The following is a 19,359-nucleotide window of genomic DNA, read 5'->3' on the forward strand; positions in this document are numbered from 1 at the left end:
GATTGGATTATTTGACTTTTCTTTCTAGGAATGTCATAACTAGTCCCGCGATGTCGTTGAGATTACTCTCGAGAGCAAAATGGCCTGCATCGATGAGATGAACCTCAGCATTTGGCAAGTCCTTTTTAAACGCCTCCGCACCAGCAGGAATGAAGATAGGATCATTCTTCCCCCAGGCTGCCAACAGTGGAATCTGCGATTCACGCAGATATTCCTGAAACTTCGGATACAGCTTCACGTTCTCCTCGTAATCCCTAAACAGATCAAGCTGGATATCTGCATTCCGATCCCGACACAGCAACGAATAATCCAACCAGTACGTCTCAGGCGGGATAACCTCTGGATTCTTCGTTCCAGTCAGATACTGCGCCTTGGTCGTCTCAAAACTCAACACAGATCGTAGAGCCTCTCTGTCCTCTCCACTGTTACTCTCCCAGTACTTCTTGACTGGATCCCAGAACCCGCCTAGACCCTCTTCGTACGCATTCCCGTTCTGGCTGATTATTCCGGTGAACAAAGTCGGACGTTGCAGGGCCAGACGGAGCGCAATCGGCGCCCCATAGTCGAATATGTACACGGCGCATTTGTCAATCTGCAGTGCGTTCAGAAACGCGCTCGCCGTGTTGGTGATGTTCTCGAATGTATACTCATAGTCATCCGGGACGGTGGTGAACCCGAATCCTGGGAGATCTGGTGCGATGACGCGATAGTGTTTGGACAGAAGGGGGATGAGGCTTCGGTATTGGTGGGAGGAGCTGGGGAAGCCGTGCAGGAGGAGGAGGGTTTTGTTGGTTGGGCAGGTTGGGTCGCTGGATTCGCGGTAGAAGATGGTGAGGTTGTTGATCTTGGTTTGTTTGATGAGGGTCATTTTGAGAGAATTTTTTATAGACTAGATGGTATAGAGTAGATGGTAGCTGTTGTTTGGGTTGTTGATTTTAGAGTAGGGATGATATCATATGTCATTATGATCTATGTATCAGTTATGAGATAATAGATCACCATTACACTTACAGATCAAACAGCTATCTTATCAATCAATTAGTAAGTACTCCTAATAAGTAGGCATGGATAAACAGAAGTGAATATGCAAGAAACTGCGGCAGTTGGAGGCTGTGTTATATCCTTGTTCCGATGGCGGGTAATGTTTTATATTAAACACTGCCAACTTATCCATATATAAGCAGTGTTTTCCCATCCGATCATCCATTGCTAAACTTGATTCATTGGCACATTTTTTGTATAGAAATCCTCATCTTACCATCATGGACACTCCAGACGATATGCTCAAATCAGAAAGAAGAAATCTCCGCCAACATATCGGCCTTGGACCAGAACCCGGTGACCCCCCATCCGACCCTCCTGCATTCCAGCCATTATTTTTCATCGAGCTGGCGCCTCCTTCAAACAGGGGTTCCCAGTGTAGACTTCCTACTTGCACTAGAAGAATTTACCCTGGCGAGTTGCGTTTTGCCCTAAACCCGGGCATGAGAGGTGCTAGTCGGTATAGAACGTCCTCTTGTAAGTTTAGTTATCACCACTTCCACTGCGACAGTATTAACAATGTAGACCTCTACCACCTCCCCTGCTTCGAACAAATCGCCGACTTCTCCCAAATCCCCTTTCTCGATCGCGTCCAGCCACTCACGCGCAACAACTGGGGCCTGCGCGGTCTCAACGCCAGCGCCATCCTAGACGGCAACTACATGCTACCGGGAGGCGTGGAGCGCCTCGTCCTCGAATGGAAAGTCACGCGTGGGAAATGGATCGATATCCGCGATGGCAATTACAAAGAAAGTCGTATGGATGCTGACTTTGATGCATTGTTGCACAAGGCTGGGTTGGCGGAGTATTCTGGGAAACTGACCAAGCCGCCTAAGATGGGTGAGTATGAGTATCATAATCTTTTGTATACACTTGCGCCGTATGAAAGTGATGGGGTTGGGGAGGAGTGGAATTTGTTTGAAAGTTATCTTGATGCTACGGAGGGGGCTGTTGATAATCCGTGTGATTTGAGTGGTATGCTTGGGCGGTGGATGGAGGATGTGGTAAGTATCATTATCCTGTTCTATATTATATGCTGACTGTATAGGATACTGCGTGGAAAACAGATGGAGTCGACAGACTGGGTGAAAAGGCAGCCAGAGCGCTTAAACGGTTATCGGCCATTCCACACCTGGAGCTGTAGTCATTGCTGGTCTTAAGAGATAAGATTATCTGAATCATGTGTTGCATGTGTTATGATTAGGATACCCGAACACAGCCTCTGTCAGACAATACTCCACGTGGAGTCATCTTCTTAATCAAGTCTAATGAAGCATAATCTTACCCTATTCTCGACGCAGATATCCAATCCCCATCATCGCCATGTAAAATTTAAATATAGAAACCCTCATGTGCTGGCAGCCATAAGGCTGCCAAGTGGACCAAGAAGGCGGAGTTCGTTTTGGCCCTCTGTTAGTCTTTATGGCCGCATATCATTGCCATATCCGGCAGTTGATCATCTCGTATTCCACCATGTTAATCTGCGAGGACAGTTCTGATTGGATGGAAAATACGATCCCCTGAACAGCCTCATGGCTGAGTTCTGCCGTTCGATTGTCATTTGCAGTGCCTCTTTGCCTCTTGAGTAATGTAGTTGTCAGGCTGTGCTGGTGGTCTTATAAGTATCGTGTTTCTTCTTTTTTTTTATTGTTTCATCTCATCTACTTTACTCATCTACTCTCGGGTACTCTACAACTATACTCCACCCAACACAACAATAGATACACCCCAAATGGCCGAAAAAGCTGAATGTGCGTTGCCCATTTATCTACACACCCACAAATATAACTAACAAAGTAGACAACCCTCCTCTCTACGAACCGCCCCAGGGAATGCAGCCCCAAATGCAACACCAACACCAGGGCATGCAGCCCATCGAACCAGACCACGCATACATCCACGAAGCTCCCACTCCCGTCGTGCAACCCGACGCCTCGCCCATCCCCATGCAAACCATGCAAGCCGTTCCCACAAACCCCAACGGTTACCAATCCGTGACTCCGCTGCATGCGCTCAACCGCGCCTCGACGCCCGTTGACTGTCCTGTGTGTGGGAAGCGAGAGATGACGAAGGTCGAGGCGAGAAACGGAAATACCAACCAGTAAGCACCTGCTGTTTAACTACGATGGAGATCGAGGAAGATGCTAATTTGTGTAGTGGATGGGCTGCGCTGCTTTGCTGCTGCTTCTGTCTAGGATGTATCCCCTACTTGATGTCGTCGTTGAAGGATGTCGAGCATCGCTGTGGAAACTGCAATGCGCACCTCGCGACATGGCATAACAGCGGCCATGTGGATATCCACCAGGGCGGGCAGAAGAAATAATCGTTTATTTGATTTTGTATTGTGTTGAGATGTGATACCACTTTGTTTTATTATTCATTTAGCATATAATGGTTAATGCTTGTCCACCTGATACATATATCCCAATAGCAAACCCAAGTGGGTATTAGCCAACGCCAACGCCAACATCCATATTGAACAGCAATATCAGAGATCATTCCGATTCATACGCCTGCTGAGCTGCCTTTCTAGCCATCCATTTTCGGTATATCACAAGCGAGGCAACGCCGAATGCGACGATGAAGACGATGCAGAAGACGAGGATCGGGCCGGGGTTTTCGCTGGCCCAGTTGCTTCGTCTGAAGTGGGGTGGTGTTGCGGGCACTGTATATTATTAGTTTGATCGACAGGTATATTATCGATGAGCTTACTTTTGAGGATGGAGTTTTTGATGGTAGTGGGTAAGGATGGTGGAATTGGTGGGATGGAGATATGGATAAAAGTGTATTATGTTTTATTGACGTGAATATCTTCCATGATGACATTCAACATTTTACACCCTCTTACTATCTGCTATCACTATAAAAATATAATCATCCATGGGATACATCTCGATCTGATCCAGCATCACCAGAAATAGATAGAATAGGCAGCGATGAGGCTCAACCCATGCTAATTAAACACAACCGCCAATCCACTGCCAATCTTTCCCAATCAGCGCCACTAACTACGCAGCTAATCTCGAGCTAAATTCGATCAAACCCTGTGCAACCGCCAAGACTTGGCTCATTTGCTGTTGGTCTGACTGCCTCGCGTTTCATTATTGTTGCAGTTGTGGCAGGGTATACTATGTGCCTATGTTGAACGGACACGGAGTCGGAGTCGGAGTCCGTTTGTACTCTATAGTATGTACACCATAGTATCCATGTGAGTTCATCGGACACGGACAAGGAGATTGTCGAGTCATTTCCGAGCTAGCTGCTGGCTTCGTGTTCGGCCCCTGGGATCGCCAATCCCCTCCACTTTCGGCCGTCATGGCGAGATTCACGAGCAGATTCAATTCAGCCCTTGTTGATATCAGTGAGTATGACTACTACTATAGGATATATTAGAAGATATATAAATATCAGCAGCTTCTACAGTAACAACTACTCCATCTCAATGGCCATCCAACCAGTACAACAAGACAAGTACACCATCCGATCAACATCATACATGCCCAATCCGGAAACGATCACCACCTCATCTCCACACCACTGACAGGAAATACGAGACCCTCTCCATATCTAGTAGTCACGCCTAAAAAGTAAAACCCATTTTGCTGTGGCTCCTGAACTCTGTCTGGAATTATAAATCCCCACGGCCACTGCCTCCCGGTCTCGATTGATCTTCGCTTCTTTCGCTCTTTGCTGCCAAACTTTCCTTCTGTCTGTCGTTACTGTCTGTGTCTGTTTGTCCTCACCATGGGCTTCAAACACCTCTTTCTGGCTGCTAACGCCCTCTCTCTCACCCCCCTGGCTTCGGCTTGGACTTTCGTTTGGGCGAATAGCACCGATTCATCAACGATTGAGACGGCGTCGACGTCGCAGAAATGTAAACAGATTTATCTGGAAGAAGGGTCTCCTTTCAGTTGGAATCCTGATGGGAGTGCCTGGTGTATTGGGCTGTGGAAGGACAATGGATGCTCGCAACGGGGTGGTTTATCCTGCGACAGCAATGAATGGGGGCACAATGCCACCCAGAGTATCGGTTCTTTCAATGTGTATAAGAAGTCGTCGACTGCTTCTACCACTTCTTCATCTTCCACTTCCACGTCGACTTCCACTTCGACCTCGACTTCAGTATCATCGCCATCATCATCGCCTGTCGTTGCAGATGCTGCAGATCCTGCATCCACAGACTCATCCCCAAAACACGGCCCACCACTCTCCCCCGGCGCCACAGCCGGCATCGTCGTCGGCATCGTCGCCGGCGTCGCCATAATCGCAGCCCTCTTCTTCATCTGGGGCCGACGACGCCGCAACCCAGAATCTGCCCCTCTGGCATCATCACCACCACCATCATCCCACCAACAAGACCCGCCCGCATATACAAACTCCATCCCCGAAGCACCAGACACCACCGTCAACAATGCGCCTGCAGCCGTGTATAAGCCGGTCCCGATTCAAGGCGAGAAGATGAGTACGTTCCTGGCAGAATCGGCTGGGATGGACGGGCAGAAGAAGCCTGCTGTGCCGCCGGCAGAGTTGGCGGCGGATTTGGGGATGGTCGAGTTGGGGGATACGAGTTTGGGGAGGAGGAATTGATTTATTTGTATCTTGATATCCATTTACTTAATTTACATTGTTTTGTTGATAATGCGATTGTATGTCCGAATGCGGAAATGGACCCGATGATGACAGTATACGTCATCCATAATGAACACAGAATGCCATCATTTCTTATATTTATATGCCAATACATTTGTCCAGGTACATTCTTCATTATCTCTAAACATCGACACAATGTATCTCACCCTCTTAGCCGTCCTCACCGGCTCCTCAGCCGTGTATTTCTACTTCTTCCATCGATCTCTCGCAAAACGCCTCCAACACTCCTCCCACCACGGCACTCTCCCATCATCACTCTCATCTTCCATCTCCTCCATCCCAGACCCCATCTACACAGAAAGATACTACTCCATCGTGGACCATGTCTCGCGCACCGTCCCCCGTCGTCTCCTCCCCCCCAAAGACCCCTCCCTCCTCCTCACCCTCCTCTTACGCAGAAACATGATCGCCTTCGCCCGCTTCCCGCAGGCACTCATGATCCGCCTCGTCACGGGCGACTATCAATCCTTCAAGCCTTCGCATATTAACAGTCTCGATATGAAAGAAGGCGACGTCGTGTGCGGCGTGTATCGCGTCAAACACCGCGAGCCGACGCGCGTCGAGTTTGAGATGCAGAATATGAAATTCGGGGGTGGGAGGTTGGTTGTTTCTGTGTCTGAGCAGGACGGCCAAGTCGTGTTTTCGAACCACACGGTCATGTGGCGGTTGAAGGAGGAGAAGGGGAGGTTGCCGTTGGAGTGGGCGTTGGTGAGGTTTGTCCATGAGGTCTCGGCGTGGTGGGTGGTGGATTCGGGGGTGCGGTATTTGATGGATTTGGAGGGGGATTTTGTCAAGGAGATGAATGATTGATTCTCTTTCTTTGTTCTTGTTATTTGTTATTTGAAACAGACTGTGTTGTTGTGTTGAGACAATTCATTGTCGGAATAGCTTCATCTTTCTTTGTCAGTAGCTTTCATAATGAAACATGTCTCAGTAGGAATGATATATAGCCCCCTTCACTTCCACCCAGAGTAGCTTTCCTATCACCGATCTCTGATCACCATGTGCCAATACAACTACCACCACTACATCCACTGCGGCCACATCGCCAACTTCACCATCGACACCTGCATCGATATCACCAACTTACTGCGCCAGCCCAATTCAACAACTACGAATAGATCGTGTACTCGAATCGACATCGCCCACGACCTGTTACCTTCTTCCCATCCAACGCTGTGTCTGCAGTGCGAGAACGACTGGAAGACCAAGATGGACTCACCACAACCACAGCAGAAATACATCCCGCTAGAGGGAACCACGACATCAAATCCTGTCACCATGCAGGTGAATATGGAGATGGTAAGGAAAGAGCCTGAATGTGAGTTTGCGCTGTTGCTTGAGGATGATGATAAGTCTGAGCAGGATGCTTCATTTCAGGATGAAGATGAAGAGATTAAAGACAAGGTATCACTCTACGAATCCTTCCACACATACGGACTCGATGCCCCAGTCCCTAAAACCTACGTTCACTGGGATGACAAGCACAGGGTCCCCGAATCATCATCTTCATCCAACAATCTATCCACCAATCCATCTACCAACTCTACATCCTCTTCAGCTGAATGGGCAGTCTCATGCAAAGATAACTGGCGAACAGCAGAGGATCGAACGCCAACGCCATCTCCCCCGGAAGAGACGGTTCTTGCTTCTTCGCCATATGAATGCTCCCTCATCTATCCCAGTGATGATAAACTCGATGAGGATTTCTACGACGCAAGTGGCTATCATGCCGACGACGAAGAAGATCTCTCCGCAGAACTCTACTCAGCGTGCTTGTCCCTCATTATCAAGATCCAATCTGATAAACGCGGTCGTCGGCCAGCGCCAGCAGCTAAACCAAAGTTGAATTGGTTCCCTTTCTTCAGTGGCATTCATGCAAATGCAGAGGAAGACACCGCTTCTGATAGTGAGGAGTTCTACGATATGGGTCTTTCTGTTGCATCGGGCGCTGACAAGAATCAGTTACGAGAGGAGTATTGGGCTGCTGTTGATGCATTGGAGGGTGAGGATGAAGATGAAGATGGGGATGAACTGGAGGAACGAGTTGAGGATGCGAGATATCAGTTTACGTGGAGGAGTGTGCGGGATATGTTTTATAGGGCTTTTAGAGGTACTCAGTAGGCTTTATATTACTATCTGGTTAATTGTTGATTGTTAGTGGATTATAGATGATTGATTCATTGGATGTAGCAGTAGTAAGATTATTCAACAGTATAGAGTACAGAATTCTAGTATTATAGCAGGATATTCAAGTAAGCCGACTGAGATGGCCAAGGGTCTCGCACTAACCATGCGCATAAGCAAGGCAGAAACATGAAACATCGAGATTCTCCTGGCAATGCTGTGAATCTGGAACCTGTTCGACAAGAGTGTCTGTCACCTTCGTCCTACGTCGGCCATCGTTTCGTCACTGTAAACCCGAATCACCTGCGAGTTCGCATCATCGAAGAATATTCAAAGCTCTCATCCAAGGAACATGTCACTCTTCACTGGAAACAAGCACTTGGGAATTCATGCGCTACAAATCCAACCAGAATAGCATGCTTTATGCGCAAGTTGTACCAGGAGATCCGAGACTATCTCAGTACGCTTTTCATCGGACATTCTGTTTCCATTTGTCAACCTTTTCCCTCCGCCACAACACATAAAATATCTTCCAGAAACTCATTCTATCGGATTCAACTCGATTGCACATAGAAAAGGGGAAAATAGCTCTGCCCTTCTTTGAGGCAGAACGCCCCAATGGCTTCAAAACGGTGCGACCCTCAATGGGGATGCGATTGTTGGTGTATTGCTGGTAGGAGTCTAGTATAGAGAATGTCCATCTTACTTAGAAAAGAGTGTATGGCGGCTGAAGCCGATTATCTGGAATATAGCCAGGTATTAGGAAATAGATCTGTCAGTGATATAACCGTTTGTTGACCTTACCGGCGTTATTAGATGATGTGTTGGATTTCATCCAGGTCATTTCTACTGTCCTCGATGGAGCAGTCTGTGTAGTATTGTAGGATTTAATTGACCCCCATCAGAGTCGTATCATTAATATCCCTTGCTATCCCGTGTTTTAACAGGTAGAACTGATTAATTAACTTCACAACTTCAACTATTTTAACTGTTACTCCCGGTTCCGCACTCGCAATTCTCGCAGTGAAAACTCCATTGCTGAAATCAGTATGTCCAGCCAAACAGAGCAGCCCGATAGAAAATGTGACTCGAAGAGCACCATAATGCCCACGGTACAGGCAGTTGTTGAATTTCTCAACCCAGATTGCACACACCAGCAGTCAGGCAGGAAGGGTATAGTCAAACGCTGTAGGAAGCTTGCCATAGCGCAGTCGTATTCTTCCTCTCATCATCTTGAGTAAAAGAATATTCTGGAAGACACAAAGTACAGGCATATACGTAGCACAAAGGCCGCACTGCAAAGGGGAGGATATGAAAGTTCTCTTTGCGGTAATGAAAGCAATGATGACGACACCCAAGTGATAGACAAGCCATGACTTTCATCCCGGTTTCACAGTCAGTGAGTCCATGCTACTGAGGTATATCAAACTTGAGAATCTCCTGCTGTTTCAGGACGAATGTTCCGTTGTTCCACATGTGGTGAGCATTTGATATATCCACTGGACATTCTCAATATTGACAGATACCAAAAAGCGAGGAATATCAAGGCCTGCATTGAAGATGTTGAATGACCCAGCACACGTCAGGACGAGAAGCAAGCTTGGAATGATCTCTTTCTCAAAGGCTGGTGCACGATGAGTAACAGGACAGGAGCAATGCACTGTCATGTTTTGTTGATAGAAGATTTTCGACTGTCGTGTTGACTGGGATTAGCATGAAGTAGAATTCCCTTCTATGGCCATCTTCGTTTTGTAATATTTTATTGTCGCTGAGGTGGATCGAATTGCAGCTGTCTATCCTAATCTATAACATCAACCTTCAGAGGAGGAAGAAGTCTCCATCTCTTGCCCGCATCGACGTGGCATGAAAAGTGACGTGTTGAAAAACTTTCCTGGTCTTGACAGGGTGTTAGGAGAGGAATACTGAAAGATGTGAAGTCATCCTAACTTACCAACTTGCGGTTCACTCCCCCATTCTAGTACGCAGTCTTCTCGTTAGATGCCTGCTTTGCAAGCCATAACATACACTCCCTCAAAGAAGGCTCATTTAGCCGGCTGGCCGGAACTGCCGGAACCACAGTAGAATGATGCAAAGCAATTGTCGTGGCGCTTACATCTTTCACGGCAATACCTTCTCTTAATGGTACTCTAATCGCACATTGCTTGCTAGCAATAGTTGGACGAACCGGGGGTTTCGAACGAAGCACAGGCAGGCCACCAAAAAGCAGTTCCCGGGCCAATTTCTGGTTACATCTTCGCATTCACCAATGGCGTCAAGAACGAAAACAGTCCGTCCTAGGGGTTCATCCGTTAACATTTCCTCTGATGGGATTCTCCGGGTGCATTCCATTCAAGAAAGCATCACCGGGGAGGTCCACAAAGACAGTATAGAATGCTCATGAGTAACGGCTGCATTGTTAAACTCGGCTAGTGGTGTTGCCCGGAAGGAAGGGAGAGTCTGTTCCACATATATATTTGGACATAGATATGGACGTTATTCTCACTATGCTGTTTCTTGGTCTACAAAGACAGGCCGGCGTCTCGTACTTATCATGAAGTATCTTTCCTTTCTGTGATTAGAAAGCCAACACCATCTAGTAGCATCTCTTGGCTACTATCAGCTAAGATGAACTGGCTGATCATTAGTTTCATCTGACATGATATCAAGGGAGGCAATTTCACTTACACACTACTCCATTTCCATAGCTGCTATCTGTCATTCTCAAGTTGACCAGCACGGCGCCAGATGTCTCCGTTCCCTTTTGGACGAACGCTACACGAATTCCAGTCTCATCTCATTGCTGAGCCCGTCTGCCAGATGGGTAACGTCCTCTTCTCACGAAGATCTCTGGAAGGTAGGGATTGGTGGACCTTTACCCGTGCCCTAGTTCAAAGACAGCCATCACGAGGGGTCTTCGAAGGCGTGTTGTATACTTGTCATCAACGGTCATGATTCGCATCGGGAAGTAATCCCCCTTCCTTTGTCCTGAGGATTGAGAAAATCTGTTATCTCCCCAAGCAGACATATCTGGCTGATGGATGTGCGGGAGCTATAAGGGCCCTCACCGGGGGACATGCGGCGAGTGTCGAATCCGTGTGATAAAATTTGTCGTCCGTTGCTTTGCCGTAGATTGAAGAAACATCGGCGGCGGACATTGCGTCAAATATCTTGGGGGTCTTAATTCTGTCTCTGCCGTAGATTGAAGAAACATGGGGGTCCATGATCCATCCTATCAGCTGGCTGGCCTCCTTGTACCGTACCTGGGGCATTTTACGATGTCTCGTAGATGCCCGAGCTTCTACTAGTGCAAACACCTTTTCGGGAGGGGGGGCTCGAGTTGGGAGCAGACATCTTTTTGTGCTAAAAGCGTAAGTATCTCTGTCACGTCTCTGCTGTAGGTTGGAACCCAAAAGAAGTTATCTGTCTGGACCTATGGACCATTGTTTCCTGTTTGCAGTTGTTGTAGAAGTTCGATGTGACTCCGTTGTAAATCTGGGATCTCTCGGCCAAGGCACAAAGGCACGCATTGCGCCTTGGTCATGATGGTTCGATTTTCATCCTCGGTAAATCTGATATCAGAGCTGGACAGCCGGGGTCCATTGAAACAAGCAATCCAACCGCGACGAGTCGTTGAAGTCTTGCAATCTCGCAAGGTGAAACCAACCCAGACGCAACATTGGGTGGCATCTTGGCTATCTCAATAACCTGCGCCGTCATGACAAGCTTCATCATGTTGTTTGATCCAGGATGCTTGGATGATCAGCTCGGATAGCTAACATGTGACCCTCGCACCGTCCGCGACGAGTTCTGATGTGTTCGCAATCGGTTCTTCCTCTGTATCGGAAACCCCCCAACAGCCAAATAGCGTTTTTACCTCGCTAAAGCTCTCGTTCTAGCTATGGCATAAATAAAGGAGCACTCGATCAAGCATAGATCTTGCCGGGGACCTGATTCTGGAAGCTGGATTGAGATTGTTCAATATCTATCTCTTCCGAATCGTATGGGCGTTGACCAGGACAACATCTCCATGTAGCGAATGGCTTGCCCTAAGTATTGTTAGCTTTGTCGCTTTCTGTGAGGTCGAATTACTCACCCATGGTTTATGGTCGATAGCGTACAATCGTTCTGGTCTTTCCCACCAGGTCAGCCATCCGTCGTGGTCTTTCACGAAGGGCTTCCGATGCTTTTGTTTAGCCCATTGCGTGTGCAGGCGCCACATCACACATTTCATTGAGCATTGCTCTGGCCCTTGAACTAAGGGAATGCGGATCTGCGTAGGATATCTGAGCTTGGTCTGCGACCTCATTTGAGCGCCCAATCCCTGGAATCTCCACTTTGATTATGCCCCCAAATGTCGAGGACCAGGAAGAGCTTCTTTGAATATCAATTGTCGCCCTTGGCCTGTTCGTTGCTCAATGTCTCCTCGGATAGTGGAACGTAACTTTAAGCCCTTCGTCTATTGGGGCCAAGGTCATTCCGAATACCCTCAATTTCCGTTCCCCTGGCAAGCAGGTCCGGAACCGCCGACATTTCAGTGGAATCATCTTTATTCAGTTCACTTTCTTCAGTCGAAAGTGCTTCAGAACCCAGAGGTGCAGTTGGCAGCTGATCAGTCACCTCATCAACAGGAAGAAGTGCCAGGTTATCATCTGATATTTCAAGTTCAGGAGCCAAACGAAGTTCACATTCTTATTGTGGTATATCTTGAGTCCAGGGATTCCGCAAATATGCTGAAAAGATATCTCTGTGTCCTCGAAGATGAAGACAGTAGAATTCACGTGTTATATCTTGCGTCAATGCGTCCATAAGAGAGGGTTAATCGCGTGGCAGTCATGAATTTTGCTTCTGGCTCTGCCATCTTTCGAACACATTTTGGGCTGATGATGTCCTTTCAGCAATCACTAGTCCGTCTGCCGTTTATTCTCCGCGTATTATATTATATGTTGACATTTGCGAATAATCCAATCACAGTCTGGATTCGGGAGTCGATGTGCTCAATCGTCTTCATCGAAGAAGTCTGGTGCGGTGATAAGATGGTATTAATGTGCGATGATTCAACGGCATGACGATGAGGGTAGGCGACGGCAAAGGACGCAGGGCCTAGCACCCGGCAAACGCCTCTCGGAAAGAAAATGGCATTCGTCGCAATGGTCTTGACGAAGTGTCCCTCATCGAAAACAACACGGCGGAAGAGTCTGAGTTCGCCATCTATCCCATTAGTATGAAGAACAATTCAATCTTGATAGGAAACTTGCATCAAAGCGAACAGATGCCTCCCATGTCTTCCCTAAACCTACCATATCGCCGAAAATGCGCTTTGATACTGTATGTATATGTCGTAGTTCAAAATGCCGTCTAACTGCGACCGTTTGCCAGAATTTCAACACGGTGTTTCGGGGTGATCCTCTGGGCGCATGATGTTGGTCCTCGTGCAGTGGTTGCTGAGTGCTGGGCATCCCATGGCTTGAACTCGATAATTCCTGGAAAGTTCTGTTCTAGCCCAAGGTCTAAGATTGAACGAGCGTAATGATTGCCGATTCGGAAAGATTCAGCCCGCCAACTCAGACAGAACTCCAGCCTTAGGCAGATTAGGGTATTGAGTCCTGCAGGCTAGTTAGGCGAAACCAATCTGGAAGCGCCGGCACCTTGGCAATCTCAATGATCTTTCCAGTCCTTCCAAATTGGATCATACTATTGAATCCATCAAGGAATCTGTCGGTTGATCCAGGTTAGCCACGAAGTAGTTGTGGCCTTCCCATCGGAAACCACGGAAACCGCAGGTTCTGAGCGTGTTTGTAGCTCAACGGTATCTTTTTGAATGCAGAATCTCTGTTGTCAACATATATTTGATAGAATGTCTGATCCATAGCGCCACCATATAAGACATTCCATCCGAAGAGTTGAGACATGCCCTTGCCGGTTCGGGAAATGCTCAAATCGCGTAAGAGAGAACTTTAGACGCTGTGAGACAACAAGGGTATCTTTCCATTCCATGTGGTCCCTTCTACCTGGTCAAATCAGTATTCGATTCCTATGAACCAGAAGGGCCTCTTACCCTGCGGTGCTCGGGTTCTGGTATATCCAATGCATACTCGGGTGCTGGGCTAAACGCCACTATAGCATTCACCGGTGTTAAGATTGATGCTGCATTGGATCAATCAGTTCCCCATGGCTTTGGGGATCTAATTGGGAGATTTGATTATTGTGGGACAGCTTCTTGGTAGACGACAGATTTTTCTTTGCGTTTCATCTGCCGGCTGGTGTATGAGTCGCTATTCTGTATGGGTTTATGCGGCTTTCTTGAGCATGCAGTTCTCAAACCGTAGATGGGAACAGCTCGAAATCTTCGACAATAGTTCGCCTCCGAGATAGTCCTGGTAATCGAACATTTCGTCTTCGGTGAGATACTGAAAGCCAGAAACGTCGGAATTGTTCATGGAGTCAGCCACAGCCAGACAATGAGAAGGGCGTTGATATAGGACCACCCTGGATGCAACTGCAGTCGACAAGTTTCGTAGATATTGAGTCTTCGCGTAACGGGCCAAAGCAATGTTTTGGAGGTTGCGGAATACAGAAACCATATATTGTCGATAGAGCCGGGGACAGTCCGATGCTCCCGGCCAATGTCTCGGAGAATACCCAATTCCTCTAGTTATGGCATGTATCCCCGGCTGGGTCGCTTTGACATATTAGCCATATACTTGCGTTTCTTGGATGGATCCCTTACCTTTGGCTCGTGCATAAGACGAAACATATCCTGTTCCATTGAGAGGAAATGAACTGTTAATCAATTTGGTTTCGGAGAATGCAAAGTCTCCATGCCCATAACGTATCCGTTCCTTCTGGGTGGTCGAAGAAGCAAGACGTTTTGCTTCGACAAAGGAGAATACATGACAACGTTTTCTCCTACGGGGATTCGCTAATGGCCGGAAGCAACGATACAATGCCTTCCAGGCATTCGTAGTATCGTTTGGGGCTGTCTTTTCCGAATCAGTATCTTCTCGTGTAATGCTAACATGGGACACATACGGCTAATGTCTCTCGTAAACATGCGAATGGGAATAAGGGCAGCCTCTGAGCGTCGAGGATTCTTCTCAGCGACAAGGTGCTGGCAGGATATGAAGAAATGCTCAGATCATCGCGGGAGAACTGCAGGATCGCATTTGCCGGTGGTTGGTAAGTAATGTCGGGACACCAGATTCACAGACGCGAGGCTATACACGGATATAGGTTTTCCTGGGTCGATTCCGCTGCCTTCGTCGTCATATTTGTAGAAGTGCTCAAAGATGGCTCGATCTGGGAAGAAATAAATCCCCCGCTGCTCTGGCAGCCGTCGGCTGATTCGAGTCGCACCGGGTTGCAGACCGGGAATCGCTTGTAGGAGGGGTGAAGTAGGATATGCTGGCGGAGTTCAGGAGAGAGTGATGCAAACAGGCCCACAAAAGATCACCAGCATGGGTCGGTTCATCGGCGTCGGGATCTGGGACCGTCACTGTACCAGGAGAGCAGTCAGGTGCGCGTCTGCAGCCTGATGGATAAGCGGAGCTTCCGTGTCGTCGATATCCGTGATGCCCAATTTCTTGGGCACTGGGATTAGGACGTCCAGTCGATAGTCCTCTATATCCTCCCCTGCTCCAGGCTTCGTTCCATGGCAGCGTGCTGATGGAAGAGGAGCTTCGGAGAAGAAATGCTATCAACTGACTGTCTGGTGCTGGACCACTTGCAGTCACTTGCTGGACTGTCATCGATTGGACGTGCATTCCAGTCATCTGAAATAGCACTGTTCCGCTGTTGACGGTATCCTGTACCATTTCATCGCCCGGAGTAAAACCAAACGAGTCAATGAAATTAGGTGACTCACAGTCGGTGCTCTTTGTTTTAAAGACCTAAAATGACGGTCTGCTTCTGTGATCAGCTTTGACTGGGGAAGTCTCGAATGTACAGCATGTGGATAACCGCCCCCGCAGCGTCATGACAGAATGCAGAAACCTAGAAACGCAGTCAGGATCAATACTTCCATAGATTGGAAGAGTACACACGGAGGCACAATTATCGCTTGCCAACGCAGCTGATAACGACGGCACAGCCAATTTGTTGGTTACATTCCTGACCGTGGTTTCCACCGCGGTTTACAATCTGATAGGTCTGTGTATAGAATCAGCCAGCCATATAGTCCTGTCCCACACTGTTTGTGGTAGGGACTTGATGGCATACTTCAAACTCGACATCCTGAATCCTCCTGTTGAGTCTCTCCAGGACTTCATCAAATTGATGTAGGATGGCCAATTGTACTATTATATGGTCAGTACTAGACTATAGCATCGTTCATCAAGTTTTGGAATATACGTACCAGCCATCATTGTATCCGCAGATTAGGGCTCCAAATGCTGATTGGATCTGTTTTGATCATCCATTCTTCTCTTCCGTGATAAGGTAGTTTGTATGTCTGTATGAAATTGCCGCATAGGTCCATTCCAGTAGTTGGTGTTGCATCGGATACACTCTGAGAAATTCAGCAATGCAAACTGTTCATGGGTCATTTTTGACCCTGAACTCATCTTCCGAGTCGGATAGCGGCAGACAACATGGCATAAAAAAGGTCGAGGCCATGTCTTAATCTTTTAGTTAGCGATGTGCAATATTCATCTTCAAGGTGGTCCTTACCACTCTCAATGTAGAATTTCAGCGCTTCCTGACGTTCATGTCTTTCCCGTTGCTGCACCACGGTCCATGGTGTTTTTAGTTCACCGACGACTCGATGCTCTTTGCTTCAGTCGAACCAGGCAGTTAAAACTGCCGAAGGTAATATCCACCCGGGCATTACAAACAGCTGTCATGACTTGTCCAATCTTGCTAAGGCTATTCCATCCCAAGATAACGGCCAGACCATGATGAACTTGACCGCAGTGTTTGTTTCAAGCGTTTTGACTTCAAACGACACCAATAGGAGTTTATCATTCTTTCCCTTTTTGGTCGACACCAGGGCGGGCCGCAGAGAATCTAGGCACTCTTTGTGGTTTTCGTAAAGCAGTTCATGTCATCGTCTCATTCTGAAGATCTCATTTCGCGACGGGTGTTCGACGCCGCCCTGCACTCACTGATCAAAATCGACGTTTAGGTTCGTGTGGAAGTGTCGCAGATCGTTTGTGCGAAGCCAAACTGCATTTCGAATGTCTTTTTCACCGTCATTGATTTCGTCGTAACGTATCTTCGTTAGGTAGAATGACCCCCATCCGTCTCTGAACACCCGAAGATCACCCTTGTATTCTGTGGGCGACAGTTTTTGGTTAAGCCCACGGAGTATGCGTATTAGTGCGGCGTGGTTTTGAGAGCGTAGCGATGTAAAGAGGTCCACGGTACGGCCTTCAGAGCCCTTGACAGAAAGTTCTATGGCGCGACGAGAGATGCCGTCAATAACTTGAGCAATGCATTTATGTTCGAGCTGTGATTTTCGAAGCTCCGCTGAACTAACATCTGCACGAATCTGAACAGCGGGGGGGTTGGTGTTCATCGCAAACCACTTGTGGTTTGCTATGACTGCTGTATGATGGAAGCTCCAGTAGATGGCAGCGTGGCATGGGTGGGTATAGTAGGTGTTGGTAGCGGTTGCGGTGCCGCTCGAGCCGGATAATGTGGAAAGTGATTTTCTGGAGATCAGAGGGACTTACGGCAGGTTCTCGAATGTATGCTGGGGTATGGTTGAACCATCTGAAAAGACCGAGCATGATGCTAACTGGTTTCTCCTCGACTGTTGCTGAAGCTGAACTGTCTGTTTCCTAGCTAATTTTGGAAAACGTCGTCTCTTTGTATCCGCGTGACACAATGTAGTCGAACAGCTCCCAGGGTGACTTCATCATGGGGTAAAAGAATCTTATCGGTACTGACTGTATGGCGAAGATCTTGGACCCTGACTCCAGGATCCGCCATGTATACAGTCGTTTACTGCGTGTCCATCCGTTGAGCAGTTCATTTCTTTCAGTAGGAGCTGTGGTGGCCATCCTGCATGCCATGTATTGTGATCAAATTGGTATATGCGATCGTGTAGTATAGACCCAAGACAAACAATCCGCTGATGATGATTTTCCAATTATCACCAGCAACGGATAAAAGAATGACATGTTTCTTCTCTTCAGCTGACGGCTCCAGGTCAAGCAAGTTATCGTGAATGTGAGAGCCATTTTCCAACCGATGTGAGGCGAACACTTCAGCCCCAGAATAACTTGCGATCTGGCGTATTTACTGTGACCGTTAGCACTAATTACCGCCACTTTCTGCAAATAGCATAACTGACTATATATAAGAAAGCTCAACCGCAAACACTCATTCGTGTCCCTCTAGCTGCATATGCAGCTTTTTCACGCCCGTTCCCTAGGGCACGCATGTAGATTGAGTCCATTGATGATCCCCAGGCATCTGCTGTATCGTCAGAAACACAAGAAGCAATGAAAAAGAGTTGTACGTACCAGAAGACGCAGGGGATAGCGTTGAGATCATGGTTGCCGGAGGAGCAAAAGAGGAGACGAAGAAACGAGTGACGATATCAGATACAGCGAGTCATTTAAGCGAGAAGACGTCAATTTGGTGCCAGGATGGTTTTTCGGATGACTTTGGCAACTGCCATCCTCCTCGAAAGGAAGCTTTGCGTCAGCAATGATGACTTCTTTGCCATCGCCAGTGCTATGCTTACCGCTTCTCTCGCGCTATCGGGATCAATATAGATCGGGATAGTACTTTGAGATACATCCCCCGAACTCGCATGGACTTCTTCGATGGCGGTGTCTCAGATACAACCGCAATATCCAGGAGAGTTGTGTCTCATTCTGTGTTGTAAATCGGGCCGTACTCATCGGGATTGAATATGGTGCAGGCCAGATGCAAGGAGAAATTGTTGAGCACGTAGACGGGCTATGCCAAGCTGTCTGAGTCCGAGGATCTACTTTTCGTCGATGATCAGGTAGTATATTCCATACTGAGCACAGCTTGGGATATAAAATTCAGTCATTTTGGACGGTGAGAAACTGGAAAGGTCAGCCAGGGTCTTTCACATAGAGGTTTTTACTCACATTCGGGGGTGTCCATTGCTTCCATGGAATAGGATTGCTTGATCAACAGCAGGTAGATTCGGTGTTTGTAAAGATTTCCTGAGAGAGACTAATAGAGAGGCCCTGAGACGACACAAATCATCCACCTGGTCGAGTACTCCCGAAGCCAAAGCAAGAAATTGTTGCACTTCTGGCCGAATCCACCAGAATATTTGGTATTTTCTGAGATCGCTCCTGTGCTCTTTTGACGGCGGTCTTTCTCTCTCAGTCTTATTGTTCGTCAGGAATTCATTACATTGTCTTCTGTCATTGCCTTTGTCAGTCGAGATAGTCAACTGAGTCGGATTTGCAAGGCCGTAGGGCATCTTGGAAATGGACGAAGATAGATTGCCCTGTGGGCGAGGAAAAAGGCCGCACAGCCTTTTACTCCTCCATGGACATCGATCAAAGGAAGCAAAAAAAGATCCATGAGTCGGCGGCTTTTCAGACGAGGATAACT

The 19,359-nt window shown here is 47.7% G+C and overlaps 9 protein-coding genes across 9 annotated transcripts; 5 read left to right on the forward strand and 4 right to left on the reverse strand.

The window, feature by feature from the left end:
• Positions 1–7: 7 nt before the first annotated feature.
• Positions 8–868, reverse strand: ASPWEDRAFT_108036 (alpha/beta fold hydrolase; the record flags this gene model as incomplete). The annotated part of the gene is made up of 1 exon (XM_040827937.1): positions 8–868. The coding sequence occupies one exon, from the start codon at positions 866–868 to the stop codon at positions 8–10; it is 861 nt and encodes a 286-aa protein (XP_040690746.1).
• A 262-nt stretch (positions 869–1,130) lies between these two features.
• On the forward strand, positions 1,131–2,338 carry ASPWEDRAFT_181982 (uncharacterized protein). The gene is made up of 3 exons (XM_040831899.1): positions 1,131–1,518; positions 1,567–2,045; positions 2,090–2,338. Exons 1-3 carry the CDS (start codon positions 1,263–1,265, stop codon positions 2,183–2,185), a joined length of 831 nt encoding a protein of 276 aa, XP_040690747.1. The 5' UTR covers positions 1,131–1,262; the 3' UTR covers positions 2,186–2,338.
• A 435-nt stretch (positions 2,339–2,773) lies between these two features.
• On the forward strand, positions 2,774–3,364 carry ASPWEDRAFT_170563 (LITAF-like zinc ribbon domain-containing protein; the record flags this gene model as incomplete). The annotated part of the gene is made up of 3 exons (XM_040830642.1): positions 2,774–2,792; positions 2,842–3,142; positions 3,199–3,364. 3 exons carry the CDS (start codon positions 2,774–2,776, stop codon positions 3,362–3,364), a joined length of 486 nt encoding a protein of 161 aa, XP_040690748.1.
• Positions 3,365–4,546: 1,182 nt separating this feature from the next.
• Positions 4,547–5,796, forward strand: ASPWEDRAFT_38721 (EGFR-like transmembrane domain-containing protein). Its single transcript, XM_040834945.1, has one exon. It carries the CDS (start codon positions 4,786–4,788, stop codon positions 5,626–5,628), a length of 843 nt encoding a protein of 280 aa, XP_040690749.1. The 5' UTR covers positions 4,547–4,785; the 3' UTR covers positions 5,629–5,796.
• On the forward strand, positions 5,794–6,647 carry ASPWEDRAFT_38722 (uncharacterized protein). Its single transcript, XM_040834946.1, has one exon. It carries the CDS (start codon positions 5,827–5,829, stop codon positions 6,499–6,501), a length of 675 nt encoding a protein of 224 aa, XP_040690750.1. The 5' UTR covers positions 5,794–5,826; the 3' UTR covers positions 6,502–6,647.
• A 46-nt stretch (positions 6,648–6,693) lies between these two features.
• Positions 6,694–7,815, forward strand: ASPWEDRAFT_738192 (uncharacterized protein; the record flags this gene model as incomplete). The annotated part of the gene is made up of 1 exon (XM_040839387.1): positions 6,694–7,815. One exon carries the CDS (start codon positions 6,694–6,696, stop codon positions 7,813–7,815), a length of 1,122 nt encoding a protein of 373 aa, XP_040690751.1.
• Positions 7,816–8,786: 971 nt separating this feature from the next.
• Positions 8,787–9,803, reverse strand: ASPWEDRAFT_38723 (uncharacterized protein). Its single transcript, XM_040834947.1, has 2 exons — positions 9,770–9,803; positions 8,787–9,714 (listed from the first exon to the last, which is right to left on the reverse strand). The coding sequence occupies exon 2, from the start codon at positions 9,483–9,485 to the stop codon at positions 9,267–9,269; it is 219 nt and encodes a 72-aa protein (XP_040690752.1). The 5' UTR covers positions 9,486–9,714; positions 9,770–9,803; the 3' UTR covers positions 8,787–9,266.
• A 4,302-nt stretch (positions 9,804–14,105) lies between these two features.
• On the reverse strand, positions 14,106–15,629 carry ASPWEDRAFT_170569 (uncharacterized protein; the record flags this gene model as incomplete). Its single annotated transcript, XM_040830643.1, has 5 exons — positions 14,106–14,497; positions 14,546–14,798; positions 14,848–14,967; positions 15,023–15,219; positions 15,269–15,629. 5 exons carry the CDS (start codon positions 15,627–15,629, stop codon positions 14,106–14,108), a joined length of 1,323 nt encoding a protein of 440 aa, XP_040690753.1.
• Positions 15,630–16,912: 1,283 nt separating this feature from the next.
• ASPWEDRAFT_170571 (uncharacterized protein) lies at positions 16,913–18,312 on the reverse strand (the record flags this gene model as incomplete). Its single annotated transcript, XM_040830644.1, has 4 exons — positions 16,913–17,465; positions 17,882–18,045; positions 18,137–18,231; positions 18,282–18,312. 4 exons carry the CDS (start codon positions 18,310–18,312, stop codon positions 16,913–16,915), a joined length of 843 nt encoding a protein of 280 aa, XP_040690754.1.
• Between the last annotated feature and the right edge of the window lie 1,047 nt (positions 18,313–19,359).

The sequence above is a fragment of the Aspergillus wentii genome (genome assembly GCF_001890725.1).
Source record: "Aspergillus wentii DTO 134E9 unplaced genomic scaffold ASPWEscaffold_3, whole genome shotgun sequence".
NCBI lineage: Eukaryota > Fungi > Ascomycota > Eurotiomycetes > Eurotiales > Aspergillaceae > Aspergillus > Aspergillus wentii.

Excerpts from the sequence above, each read along its gene's own strand:
- ASPWEDRAFT_181982 (XM_040831899.1), top strand. The coding sequence starts at position 1,263 with ATGGACACTCCAGACGATATGCTCAAATCAGAAAGAAGAAATCTCCGC. Across the intron at positions 1,519-1,566 it reads TCGGTATAGAACGTCCTCTT|ACCTCTACCACCTCCCCTGC; the intron begins GTAAGTTTAGTT and ends TTAACAATGTAG. Across the intron at positions 2,046-2,089 it reads GGCGGTGGATGGAGGATGTG|GATACTGCGTGGAAAACAGA; the intron begins GTAAGTATCATT and ends CTGACTGTATAG.
- ASPWEDRAFT_38721 (XM_040834945.1), top strand. The coding sequence starts at position 4,786 with ATGGGCTTCAAACACCTCTTTCTGGCTGCTAACGCCCTCTCTCTCACC.
- ASPWEDRAFT_38722 (XM_040834946.1), top strand. The coding sequence starts at position 5,827 with ATGTATCTCACCCTCTTAGCCGTCCTCACCGGCTCCTCAGCCGTGTAT.
- ASPWEDRAFT_38723 (XM_040834947.1), bottom strand. The coding sequence starts at position 9,485 with ATGACAGTGCATTGCTCCTGTCCTGTTACTCATCGTGCACCAGCCTTT.